The sequence below is a fragment of the Pollicipes pollicipes genome, unplaced genomic scaffold (assembly GCF_011947565.3).
Source record: "Pollicipes pollicipes isolate AB1234 unplaced genomic scaffold, Ppol_2.1 Scaffold_7223;HRSCAF=8565_pilon_pilon_pilon, whole genome shotgun sequence".
NCBI lineage: Eukaryota > Metazoa > Arthropoda > Thecostraca > Pollicipedomorpha > Pollicipedidae > Pollicipes > Pollicipes pollicipes.
The window spans coordinates 133160-145892 of record NW_023597030.1 but is presented as its reverse complement, the minus strand read 5'-3'; the positions used below and the strand labels follow the sequence as shown (position 1 = coordinate 145892).

General features: G+C 46.8%; 1 protein-coding gene across 1 annotated transcript; it reads right to left on the bottom strand.

Annotated features, from left to right (window-relative positions):
• Positions 1-4920: 4920 nt before the first annotated feature.
• Positions 4921-7686, bottom strand: LOC119109028 (biogenesis of lysosome-related organelles complex 1 subunit 6-like). The gene is made up of 5 exons (XM_037232571.1): positions 7630-7686; positions 6624-6790; positions 6251-6338; positions 5659-5745; positions 4921-5344 (listed from the first exon to the last, which is right to left on the bottom strand). Exons 2-5 carry the CDS (start codon positions 6764-6766, stop codon positions 5222-5224), a joined length of 441 nt encoding a protein of 146 aa, XP_037088466.1. The 5' UTR covers positions 6767-6790; positions 7630-7686; the 3' UTR covers positions 4921-5221.
• Positions 7687-12733: the final 5047 nt, after the last annotated feature.

The window sequence follows — 12733 nt, the reverse complement described above, 5'->3', positions numbered from 1 at the left end:
GAACGTCTTTTGTCATTACTCCTGCCTTTGTGCAAATTGTTCGCGGAAAACTGACATGTTATCGTCAGGTTTTATCTGAAACTATTGCTCAGCAGTTGCAGTGCAACACACCTACCCGAATGCAGTTACTTACAACGTTGGAATTCAGTGGTTCCTAGTCCATGAAGTTCCATTCACATGGCAGAGCTGTTTCATTTGGCTTAGCATGCATTAGCATATAATTCATGCTAAGTTGAACATGGCTGGTGCAGCAGTGGCATGTAAGCTGCTGGCAATATAACCAAAAATTCCAGTGCATACATGCTATGCATCTGAATGTGAGGTTTGGTGCACCATGATTGCAAACTTTGGTGTGCAGAGAACCATTGTTCCAAGAAATTGACAGCTTGCAATGGTCTGGGTTGGTCACTCGAAGGTTTTACCTAGTTTTTTTCTTACAAGCCCTAACTACTTGGTTTACAACAATAGTTTTGTAGCAATAATACAAAAATTGTGTAGCAAAACCCTGTGACAAGGGTATATTTCCACCAGGGCCACCATTATGCTAAATGTTATCATTTTTGGGGGTAAGCTATGATAACTAGCCAAAGCTTGGTAATGATTTATGCTTTACTCTAGCACCTTCAAAAACTTAAGTACTTGTTTGATCATGTTGTCTTCCCAGCACAATGGATATGTACAAGTTTTCTGAATGGCGTGGAACTTCACGCATCATTTGAAATCCTTGCTGGAGGTGTACACTTGCATTCTGGGTGGATGCTGTGAGACACGTATGGCACAAACACTTAATTTAGTTTTATTTATAAGGAAAAATGTCACACACAATGCATTCAAAATGCATCATGCATAACTTCCTGGCAGTTTTGTTGGGCTGAGAGACAACAGTTGTGAGTTATTCTTTTTCCAGTAGGTATATAAATCTGGGTGTAGGTGTACTTTCCTACCTAACATTAGAAAAAATCATTGCACACCATTCGTCGTGTTTAAGGCGGCACATATCGTAAATAAGCTGAAAACAGGTAGAATCATGCTCCTACCATTGAATTCCAATAACTTCGATGGCGGGCTCCCGAGTGCCGCGCGCACCGCACCGCCTGGACTCCCCAGCGCCGTTTCTGCATTGCCGTTGCGTAAATACAATATTTCTGCTTACCAAGAACTCTACAAAATGTACGGGACCAAGGTAAACCATTTGTTGTGTTTAAGTCGGAACATATCATAAATAAGTTCAAAACAGATAGAATCATGCTCCTACCCTCGAATTTTAATAAACACGATAGCGAGCTCCCGAGCGCCGCACGCAACGCACCGCACCGCCTCGACTCCCAAGCGCCGTTTCTGCGTTGTTGCGAAAGCACAATATTTCTGCTTATCAAGAACCATAAAACATGTACGGGACCAAGGTAACAATAATAAAGCAACCAAAATCGTTTCTTATCGAGTTTAGGTACATTTATGAAACACACAGGCCAGAATAGTCCAGAACATATCCTAAACTAGCCTAACCTAATGATTCTTGTTACCTTGGTCCGGTACATTTTTATGGTTCTTGATGCTGCTTGATGCGCGGTAATGTTGTGACCCGCGCAGTAATGGCGCCGGTGTCGCAGGTGCTGTGTGTGTGCGGCGCTCGGGAGCTTGCCATCGTAATTATAAAAAATTGAAGGTAAGATCATGAATCTACCTGTTTTGTGATTACTTACGATATGTCGTGCCTTAAACACGACAAATGGTTTACTTTCGTCCCGTACATTTTGTAGAGTTCTTGGTAAGCAGAAATATTGTATTTACGCAACGGCAACGCAGAAACGGCGCTGGGAAGTCCAGGCGGTGCGGTGCGCGCGGCGCTCGGGGGCCCGCCATCGAAGTTATTGAAATTCGAAGGTAGGAGCATGATTCTACCTGTTTTGAGATTATTTACGATATGTCCTGCCTTAAACACGATGAATGGTGTACAATGATTTTTTCTAACGTTAGGTTGGAAAGTACACCCTGACCCAAATCTGCCTACTACCATGCACAAATCAAATCATATGTGCCACACAACCTGACAGATTATATGCCAACAGGCATTGGTCAGTCACTTGATTTCAATGCTTTGTTAGGTGTGGTGGGCAAATGCCTTTATTGACTGCTTGATTGTCCCTGAGGCTCTGTTATGCTCTGTTTTGTTATGGTTATGGTTGTGGTAAATTCCAAGCTGGGATGTAGTATTTTGGTCATCTGGAACAAGGGGAGATACACAGGATCCCTGCTAACCTGAGATAGAGAGAGAGAGAGAGAGAAGAGATGAGAGAGAGAGAGACGAGAGAGAGAGATGAGATGAGAGAGAGAGAGAGAGAGGGAGGGAGAGGGAGAGGGAGAGGGAGAGGGAGAGGGAGAGGGAGAGGAGAGGGAGAGGGAGAGGGAGAGGGAGAGGGAGAGGAGAGGAGAGGGAGAGGGAGAGGGAGAGGGAGAGGGAGAGGGAGAGGGAGAGGGAGAGGGAGAGGGAGAGGGAGAGGGAGAGGGGGAGGGGGAGGGGGAGGGGGAGGGGGAGGGAGAGGGAGAGGGAGAGGGAGGCCTGCAAGACTGGATGCTCCACTATCCAAGTGGAAAAGCAGACACAATCTGGGGTGAAGGTCTGTTCCATTGGCTCAGTTGGGTAGAGCACCTGCCTTCTGATCCATGTACCCACACTTGGTAGTGGTGGGTTTGAGGCACTCTAGGCACCGGCTATTTCACCTCGGTAAGTATGTTCCCCGGCTGGGCCTGGTGGTAGTGGCCGTGGCCGTGCTAAAGGTCAAAGGACATCAGGAGGCAGGATAGACCTTAACATTAAACTTTCACCACAGACTTCTGCCACTGATCTGGAATTGTGTGATGAATTGTATGGGTCAGGGCTCACACTACTAACACTGCTCAGTGTTTGCTCTGATCCCAGAAATCTGTATTCAGTGGATTCAGATTAAATCTTATAAGAAAAGGTTTAAGATATTGCTGACATACAAGGCCACCAGATGTTCTTGGGAGGCCCTCGGGTTTGCGTGCCTCATTACTTCATTTCCTTGCCTCCTTTAAAGCTGTTGTGAATAGCAGATGGTTTGAACCTGTTATGTAGCTACTAAAATATGTCAGCGTTCAGCTTTACACAATGGCATAATGGCACTAGGGAGTCCCTCCCTAGTCAGGAACCAACAATGGCAAATTTGATCATCATCCTTATAGTCCATGGCTGTTTGCTTGTTAGTTGTTTGTACAGGTACATATTTGTGTGCATACCCTCATGTAAGTGTGACTTTTTGCAATTTCTCCCCTTGCAAATCAAGGCCACCTATCATCGAACTGGCCAGCTGTTCCCTGCAGTGACTATTCTATCGCACACAACTTCTAATGTAGTTGTCTTGCTTTTGTTTCAGAACTGGCCTTTCAGCGTAAAGAACAGATTTGCCCTCACTCTGGGCTTCATCCTGTTCTGCGGCAGTGGATTTTCAGTCCCCTTTGTCATGGTCAGACATCAGCTGTTGAAAAAGTAAAGATACCAGTGGACCAAATGCTGCAGTAAATGTAAGTGAAAACTTTTCCAAATGCTTTCCTAAATTTAAATGAGATGTGCATGGTGTCTTTTGTTGTGTCTCTAAGGTCCCAATTGTTTTGCTTGCTTAAATTGCAGTATGTCACTGGGACCAGTGTTTGCTGGGCATAACATGTAGCGTCAGCACTGATGCTGGTCACCAAATGGTGTGATGATATAATTTTTACGAGTCTGATAGCTAAATGAAATTGTGCATATCTGGTGCTTTGAAAAGCATATGTCATTCGCATGTTGCACTGCACTGTCATAGAATGTTGTGGTATGTCTATCGTGCAGAACTCTTCCCCGGGGAGGTTGGGAACTATGAACCATTGGACGGTTTTTTTAATTATCTATTTTTGTCTTTTTCAGCTGCCTCCGGTGGGTTCCGGATGAATGGGAGCTCCGTGAATGTGAACATATTACCCACTCATTGAAAATGATTGTGTAATAATACATGTGAATAGAACCGTGTTTTTATTTCTTCAGAAATTTGGCACGTAGCTGTTTTACCTGCAACATCACAGAACACCAACATCAGCTCACAAAGATGGCAAGTGGCAGATAACAGCATCACAAAACACAATTGATAAAGCGCGGGCTGCGCCACCGAAACTCCGGTCCATTGGATGCCCAGAAGTGGAAAGGTTCTTATTGCAGAACTGAGCGAGAGCCGGAAGTACAACAGGCATGCGTTGGCTATTGACATTTACAGGATCAATTAAACGATTTGCATGTGCCGTAGTAATGCGAACCATTATCAATCATTAAAATAAGGTCGGCCACGGAGCTCAATTTTATGAAATTCGGTCATTTCATGAACAAATTACCGTAAGCAACATATTTGTCACAAGACTACATTGGAAGTAAAATAGTGAAACAGACTGAAAGTGAAAACTACAAGTGAAAAAGACGGCTCTAGACGACGCAAGTTCTTTGGTTAGTAAATATGCTCGATACGTCATCGTTTGATTACGTAATCGTATCTTGTACAACATTCATTGGAAACAAGTTGATGGACGTAGCGTATTCAGATCCTGCTCATGAACGCCAGATATGAGCAACTGGATTTGTGTATTTATCTCGGCCTCGGTCGCCGCAAGGCTTATGGAATGTCATTTGGATGGCGTCATGGACGCCGGGCCTTGAACTAGACTTCCATTTTCGCGGGCTTATAGCTCAGAAGCTGGAGGGGTCTTGAGAAGAGCAGGGCCTTGAACTGCACTAAAAGGTCTTTAAGATGGTTGTTTCATTTCCAAACCCCACGCAAATTTAGAACACCCCATTTACGAAAATTGTATCAGACGTACCTTCGCTCGTAATTCGTCATTAATTCTCGGCGCATAACGTCCACCTCGAAACGACAAACACAAACGAACGGCACGTATATTCACGGCTTTCATGTATCCGGGGACTTAGTCCCTATAATACGCGGCCAGTGGATGACACAGTCCAACATTACACGCAAGATCAATAACACGCGAAGCGCAACGCGTCGCCGCAATGGAATCACTCGAAGCGCCAGATCTGTATGAGCCACGGTCGCCTGGCTCGCTGACTATGTGGAGCCGGGCGATCCCGTGCCACTCGTACGCCCTAACCCTTCCCAATCCCGAATAAAATCCGCTCTATGGCTAGCAACGGCCCAGCATGGTGCTTAAGACAACGTGCTCAGGTGGACGGCCCGGCGAACTTGGCGACCAGCTGCTCCTCCCTCTGCCTGGCCCGGATCCGGTCCAGCCGCGCCCGCTCCGCCCGGGCCTCGGTCTGCTCCTTCAGCCGCACCGAGCGCCGCTGCAACACGACGGCCAACCAGTCAGCGCGCGCGCCCGCCTTGCTCGCCGCCTGTAAGCATCGTCAGTCTCGTGCCGCACGAGCTCGGTGGGCGTACGACACCCGATTCACACGCGGACAAGGCGGACGCGATCAGGGCGCCGCCTCGAGACGCGTTTGTCACATACTAGTACCGCCGTCAGCCAGTGAGGGCGTCCCAAACACGATAAGGTGACATGGTGGTCCAGCAGAGCGCGGAATGGGGAGGTAGATGAATACACTGGGGATAAGTGTTATTCACAATGGAATGAGAGCTATAGGGGTGGTTTACTCACCTTTAACTTTGCACTCTTCTCTTGGATGCTATTTGTTTGCTTCTTTATCCTCGTCAATTTTCCGTGGTACGTGCGGACTTGCTGCAACTGCCAATGGCGAGACAAATATGTGTCAAACTAACTGTACCTCGGTTGTGATTTTGTTGAACAGCTGTGCCACACACGTCAAAAAAGGAAGTAGGTTGATGCTTTCCTCAGTCCACAACAAGCAAGCCCTCAATCTGCACCAAACAAGCGGCAGGCGCTGCCCAAGACGCGTTGCTGCCCACGTCTGTTGCTTATATGAACCATCACTTTGCGCAACAGCATGCAAAGGGAACCAAGTCTTACTACCTTCAACAGGCCACAGGTATTCTATATTCCAAGATGCCTGCACATGCATGACTTGAGTCCAAAAAGATCTTGGTGACACAGAAATAATGCCTCTGGGTGTGATCCACAAGTCTGACAAGTCCAGAATGCTATTTCAATGTGCCAGGTCTTGTGATCATCATGCCAATCTGCCACAGCATTTGCATGCAGATGTTTCAAAAACCAATTCTACTGGAGAATAAAATGCCTCTTTCCACTGGCCACCTCAAAGTTTGCTTACCAGCTCTGCTATATTGTAAGTGTATTCACATTCTTTGAAACGGCCATTCTCTTGCTGCATCAAGTTTATCAACCGATTCTGGCCATTTCTGAAATAGAAGGTGATGTTCCAAGAAATGTTTAATGCTCTGTTGAGACAATCAGATACTGATATATTGAGGCTAGGAATATCACAAAAGCAAAGCTGAGACAAAGCCATCCAAGGGGAATGTCATTGAATGTCACCACTTCTTTGTTGAAAATAACCAACGCCCATCACAAAGTGAGTGGTGTCATGTAATCATGACATCCAGGCATGTCAAAGGACAGTCTTAAACATAAAAAATGAAAAATTCCAGCCATTCTAGCTCATATTCAAGCAAAACAATACCCACAGGAGTTCATCTATGTGGTCTTTGCTGTCCTCTAGGGCAGGTTGATAGATGTCCAGAAGGCCTTTTCCCAGGGTCTCAGCTACTGGTGATGCAGCTGTGCTGTCTGAAGCTTGAGCTGACTGGTTGTGCATTGGCTCATCCATGTTACCTGATGTGTTACATCTAATCTGAAACAGCACATAACCAGGTATAACTAAGTGCAAGTATAACCTGACTTACATGAACTGTCATAACCATGCATATAGTGTGGTACATATTGCAGAAGTAGATTGTGCAATGTGTGTTCAGCTTTCTTAATGTTGGATACATTTAATCTGAGGGATGAATGCCAAAGAAACTGGGCAGTTTTGAACTTGCACATTTCTTAAAGACTAATAGATGGCAATATCTACAGAACTACACAATGCTCCAGGATAAATTGACATGAAGCTGCACTGTGTCAAGCATTTAACAATAATGAAAGCATTTTAAATAGCACATGGGGGGCAATCCCTACCAGAACTCTCCAAATAGATGTCACTTACTTCTCAGCTATCACAAGTCATAGGTTTCAATCATACAACTCTGCTAAGAACTGGACAACAAGTTATTTGAAGGATATTGTTTTGGAAAAGCATGCTGTTTACCATAAATCTGCTTATTGCATATGTGTACGTCATTGGGGCATTATGACACACTCAGCTACCAGGGCCATATGGCGTGCAGTGGGTTTGCCAGTTCAGAATCATGCTGCTGGTTCTGAAATGTACAATTAGTGGATTTAGGGCAAAAACGGCATGATTTCCTGAGACAATATCCTTCAAATAACCCATCATTCAGTTTTCAAGAGAATCAAATGGTTGAAGCCTATCGTTTTCGATACCTGAAAAGTAAGTGACATCTACTTGGAGGGTGCCGTGGAGAGAACCCTGTCTAATTCGTAAAATACTGCACTCCCTCTGGACCATGTGTTACCATGCAGCAGGAAACTCAGGCGAAACTGCAAAACAAACTGAACGAAACTTACGCGTGCCACGTCCACCACGGATTCTCCGCATCAACACCACCTACTCACGGATGCACGCAGCTATAAAAACACTGAAAACAATAGCATAACAGATACCAAACGATTTTATCGTCTTTGACGCGCGGCTTTTGTATTAACCTGGCACGTAGTTTTTCTTTTGTTCAGCAGGCCCCTCCAGCGCGTCGTCGAGAACATTTAAAACGAGTTCGTACTAAGGGGGGCACGGTGTTAAGCACCGGTTGGTTCTAAAACCTGCGGGATCTAGCTCGCATAAATGCTAAACAGCGCAGTCCGGTAACCCAACGATTAGCAGAGGACATCAGGCTGTTTAGAGGTGAACCTCGTGAATTTCTTTTCGCTCGATGGGGTAGAAAACCTTCAGCATTTCGGGATTCCATTGCCCATTTGACTGCGAGTTGCTCGTAGGACGCAGCAAGGTCGATCGGTTGGTGGTCAGTGGGGAAAATGGGGAAGCGGTTAGGAAACGTGCCTGGAGAAACGCTCGCACCTTATTTGCAGAACAACTTTTTTACCGGATGAATATGATATTGATATGTCCTGGACTACAGGGGCCTTGGGGAAGATATCGTCTTCCGGGTAGTACGGATGATGGGATATCCCAGCCACCATGTCCAATTAGGACCCATATGGGCCCCAGTCGGACAGTTATATGGGGCCCACCTGGGCTGTCAACTTTGTTCACATGTAGGCGTGTCATGGGCAAACACCTAGGTCCCATATGGGTGGCTCTTGGGCCCATGGGGGGCCTAACTGGGGCACGCATGGGACCCATCCAACGTTTACAACCGGGACCCATGTGGGTCCGAGGTGGGCAACCAAATAGGGCCCACCTGGGCCCGCTACCTCGGGCCCTTGCGGGCATGTCATAGGCAACCAAATGGGTCCCACATGGAAGCCCATGTGGGGCCCTTGTGGGGCTTAGCCGGGACACACATGGGACCCACCTGGGCAGCCCAGTTGGGACCCGCCTGGGTAACTCAGTTGGAACCCACACGGGCCAGTCCAGCTGGGATCCATGTAACCAGCCCAGATGGGACCCATACAGCTAGCCCAGATGGGGCCCTTTTAACCACCCTAGATGGGCCCCAGTTGGGCTTCACCGATCTGTAATTTCAATTCCATCTGGATGATCGACCGCCGTAATTCCAGGCAGACTGCTTCATGCCATCGATGATAAACCAGGTCAAAGTTTATTCACCATGTATTTGACCGAAATTGACTCGACAACAGCACCCTTGGCAAATGGCAAAGCATACACTTCCCTGTTATTATGTCCGATGCAACAATCACTTAACCATTCAACAGATGCTAAGTGTTGCTATGACCACCGTTGTCAGCGTGATGTTTCCTGCCGTCGTCGCAGTCTCTCCCGCCGAAACCATTTTCCTGATACCCATTTCGCTTTCTTGCGGTAGACACCGTAGCGCGGTGTGCTGTGCAGGATGACACCTGGAAATGGCGATAATCCATACTTCAGATCACTGCCCCACGGCCTGAGTGTGGGTGATTATTCATGTACACCGATTTTGATACTGAGAGAGCTGATTTTTTGTTAAGTCGCTTACCGAGCTTCGAATAATGAGAGCAGCTATGTCGAATAGCTATGCAGAAATGCGCTACTCATGCACATGCCCACGAACCATGCGGTTCTTGGGCTATTCTAGGCTGTAGTAGTTTCCATTAGACATGGTTTTGACTAAAATATTTTGAGGCAGCTCAGGAATGGCTTGCAGAGTTTAGGATCTGATTCAGCTCATGACTCATTGCTGTTCCATTTCTCATTTAACTCGGTTGAGGTACAGTGCTTGCATTGCATCATTTGGCTCATGACCAGGGGCTGAACCTTGGGTGGTTCTCGGTGTTCTTAGGTCCAAGGCATTTTGTTCTCGACAAATATACACTGCAAATAATTTTTAAAAAAGCTTTCTGTGAGCAACGCGAGCTGAAGGCCAGCTGTTCCTGAAAGGGAATGTTCCGCATAGGTATGGCGCTTGGAACTGAAATAGCCGTCTTGAGGACATTTTGGTGCAGTTCTCGGTCATGTATTTTTTAAGACCAAAAACAGACATAGACTAGTACCTCCCATGATTTTTTTCGCACAGTTTAGACTTAATTTCGTAAACCACGTTCCTTCGCGTGCAAACCCCTGAAACCCAGACAGGCATGTACAACACCTATTGCACCCCGGGCACTTAGGCTTCGAGATAAGATATTTAACTAGAGACTTCTTTAGCTCCTTCCTGTCCTTCTAACGCTCGCGGGGTTTTGATTTGTAACGCACGGGACGCACGGGGAACTTTGGCCTCGAGATAAAATATTTCACCTTATATTTTTTAGCTTCTTGTTCTTCGAAGCTATGCGCACGCGCGGTTTAGCCTTTCCAACGATATGTTTGACTTTAAAAAAGCAAGTGCTAATCTATGTACGGCAGTGTTAAGAATCCGTCGGGTGACAGGGCGCGTTCCCGTTTCCTATCACCCCTCCCCTACGTGCTCTAGATGTTTTGACTTCTTCCAACTTCTACCTAAAGGTCTTGGAGAATAGCCATTGTCCAACAGTAAAGTCCATCTATTGTTTATGTTCCTTCTTTCCTTTTCATTGCTTGATAAGTTGTTGAGAGCCCTACGGAGCATGTTACGATTTACACTGTGCTTAGTGGAAGTCGGATGCGCAGATTCGAGTGCAAAATTATACCAGAGTTGGGGGGCTTGATAACAGTTCCGTTTCTAATGTTGTGCGGTTGTTCCTCCTTTTTACCGTCACTAGTGTGTCCAAATGTGGACCCCCTTTCTGTCCCCTGTATGCCCCATCGTAAAGCTTGCGTTGGGTAAATAAATTGGCCTGACACTACCTTACATAGTTGAACACTTGCTTTGGAAAATTAGAGATATCGTTAGAAAATCAAAACTCCGCGCGCGCATAGCTTAGAAAAACGACAAGGAGTCTAAGAAGTCTCTAGTTAAGTATTTTATATCAAAGCCAAGTGCCCGGGATGTCATTATACAGGCATGTCTGGGTTTCATGCGGTTTGCACGCGAAGGAACGGGATTTACGAAATGAAGTGTTAAACTGTGCGAAAAAAACATGGGAGGCACATTGTCTGTGTCGGGGATCGCCCTCTTCGCGCCCTCTTCGTTTCAGTTATAATGGACAACTGCGAGATGCTAAAAACGAGACAGAGAACAAAAACGAGCCCTTTCGGCGACCATATTTTGACAAAGCACACTGAGGCCGAAATCCAGGGCGGTACGGACCCTTTGACCCTTTTAGAGCCCAAAGTTATCTTCAAAACACGGGCCATTCAGACAAGAAAAGAACAGAATCTATTTTTATGAGGAGTTGGCGACCAGCATTTGACGTACACGATTCATCATGAACGATGATGTGAGTGTGACTGGTGTCTTGCTGCGTGATGTATGTTTAAAATGGCTTTTATGTATCAGTGTTGCCTGCCACTTGATACTCGATTTCTGTTTAATTGAAATCGTTTCATGTAAAAGTGATGCGTGATGTGTGATATTTGTTTACTTGAAACTGTTTACTTGAAATCGCTGGCATGAGTGAATGATGTGGCATACGTAATGTTTGAAAGCTTGGGTTCATTTGCATGTACACATATTTTTGCGTATTTTTATTCTCAGTTAGATGTGCACTGTATCACAGAAAAGGCTGTCAGTTGTTCCTTGTTGAATCCCCTGCATGTTGGTGATGTGTAAAAACTGTGACTCGCCGTTTCCAAATCAAAAAATAAAAATCTGAAAAGTCGAGAAGGATCGGCAGGCAATTTTGAATTTGCTACCGATATTCCCTTCGATAAAGATATCTAGTCGAGCTATCACACCCATCTCTCCACTTCCTTGTTTATTTTTCAAAGAGTAGAGCTATTAATATTGTTTGACCTACATGCACGACATTCCTCGTAAATGCACTTTTCAACTTGCGAAGCGCTGCCATCTTGTCGATGATGACAGCATGCCTTATACATAACGGTTTGAACGCAATATAAGGAGTCCTGTCCGGTCACTAAGGTCGGCTTAGATCAAAGTCATGCCATAGCACCAAATCAACTTAAGTTACAACTGCGTTTGGAGCTGTGGCTAAATGCCTATCCTGTAGATGAGCCGTGTGCAGGGTTGATGTGCGGTCGTGTATTCAACTCCTGCGACGGGCGGAGCGTTCATTGTATTTGTCAAAGGAGGGGGCCTCCAGAACCGCCTCTCCTGCATAGGACTGTGTCGCCGCAGGACTCGCCCCGCGGCCGAGTTTCTCTGTTGCCGGCGCAGTACCACACGCCTGCCGCCGTCGGTAACTGCAAAGCCCGCCCCCGTGCCAGCCGCGAAAGCAGGGCAGCCGCCCCCTAGCAAGAAACAAACTCAAATCCAGTTAGTGGCCTGTGCCAGCCTGTGTGTTCAGCTGAAATCGCCGGCCACGACAGGATCCGATACACGTCATACGGCCAGTCATACACGCGATTTCAAACAGCAAAACCAATGTGATGCAGAGGACTTTGTGGACTGGAACATAACCAGTTTGGTACTTGGGAGTTTCCCTGTAACCTACGCCACCTTTTTTCCATCCGCTTCTCCCTCTTCTTGCTTTTCCGCCCATTTCCCCTAATCCCCGAGTTTCACCCCGCCGAACTCGCCGAATCGACACCAGCCTCAACCCGAACGCTAGCTAGTTCGTCGCTACATTCGGGCACGTAGACGAACGCTACAGGAAGATCACCGGATGGATCCTAATCGATCCTAGCTATGGATCACGGTCCCAGTTAGCGGGGTGCCGATGGCACGTATGGCACCGACAACACCGAGGCGCTCGATATACTGGGCGATCATGACTACCGACCGCGGCCGTCCTTGGTGGTGGCCAGTGCCGTTTGCTATATCACCGTATTCGTCGTCCGAGGGGCACTGGACAGAGCAGAATGTGCGACCTGCCAAGAAGCGCTGGCGAGCCGTCGGGAGTCGGAACCTCACTATGACGCCGTCTGTGGTTGAAACATAGTGGTGGGCTGATGAATCCCTCCGCAGGAGTTGTCAAGAGGTCGTCCTGAGTTCTGAGGAGGAGCTCCGCCGCTACA

Bases quoted from the DNA above. Each gene is read 5' to 3' on its own strand.
- LOC119109028 (XM_037232571.1), bottom strand. From the start codon at position 6,766: ATGGATGAGCCAATGCACAACCAGTCAGCTCAAGCTTCAGACAGCACA. The intron at 6,339-6,623 runs GTGGGTATTGTT...CTTCTATTTCAG, and splicing joins GACCACATAGATGAACTCCT to AAATGGCCAGAATCGGTTGA. The intron at 5,746-6,250 runs GTAAGCAAACTT...CGCCATTGGCAG, and splicing joins CTTACAATATAGCAGAGCTG to TTGCAGCAAGTCCGCACGTA.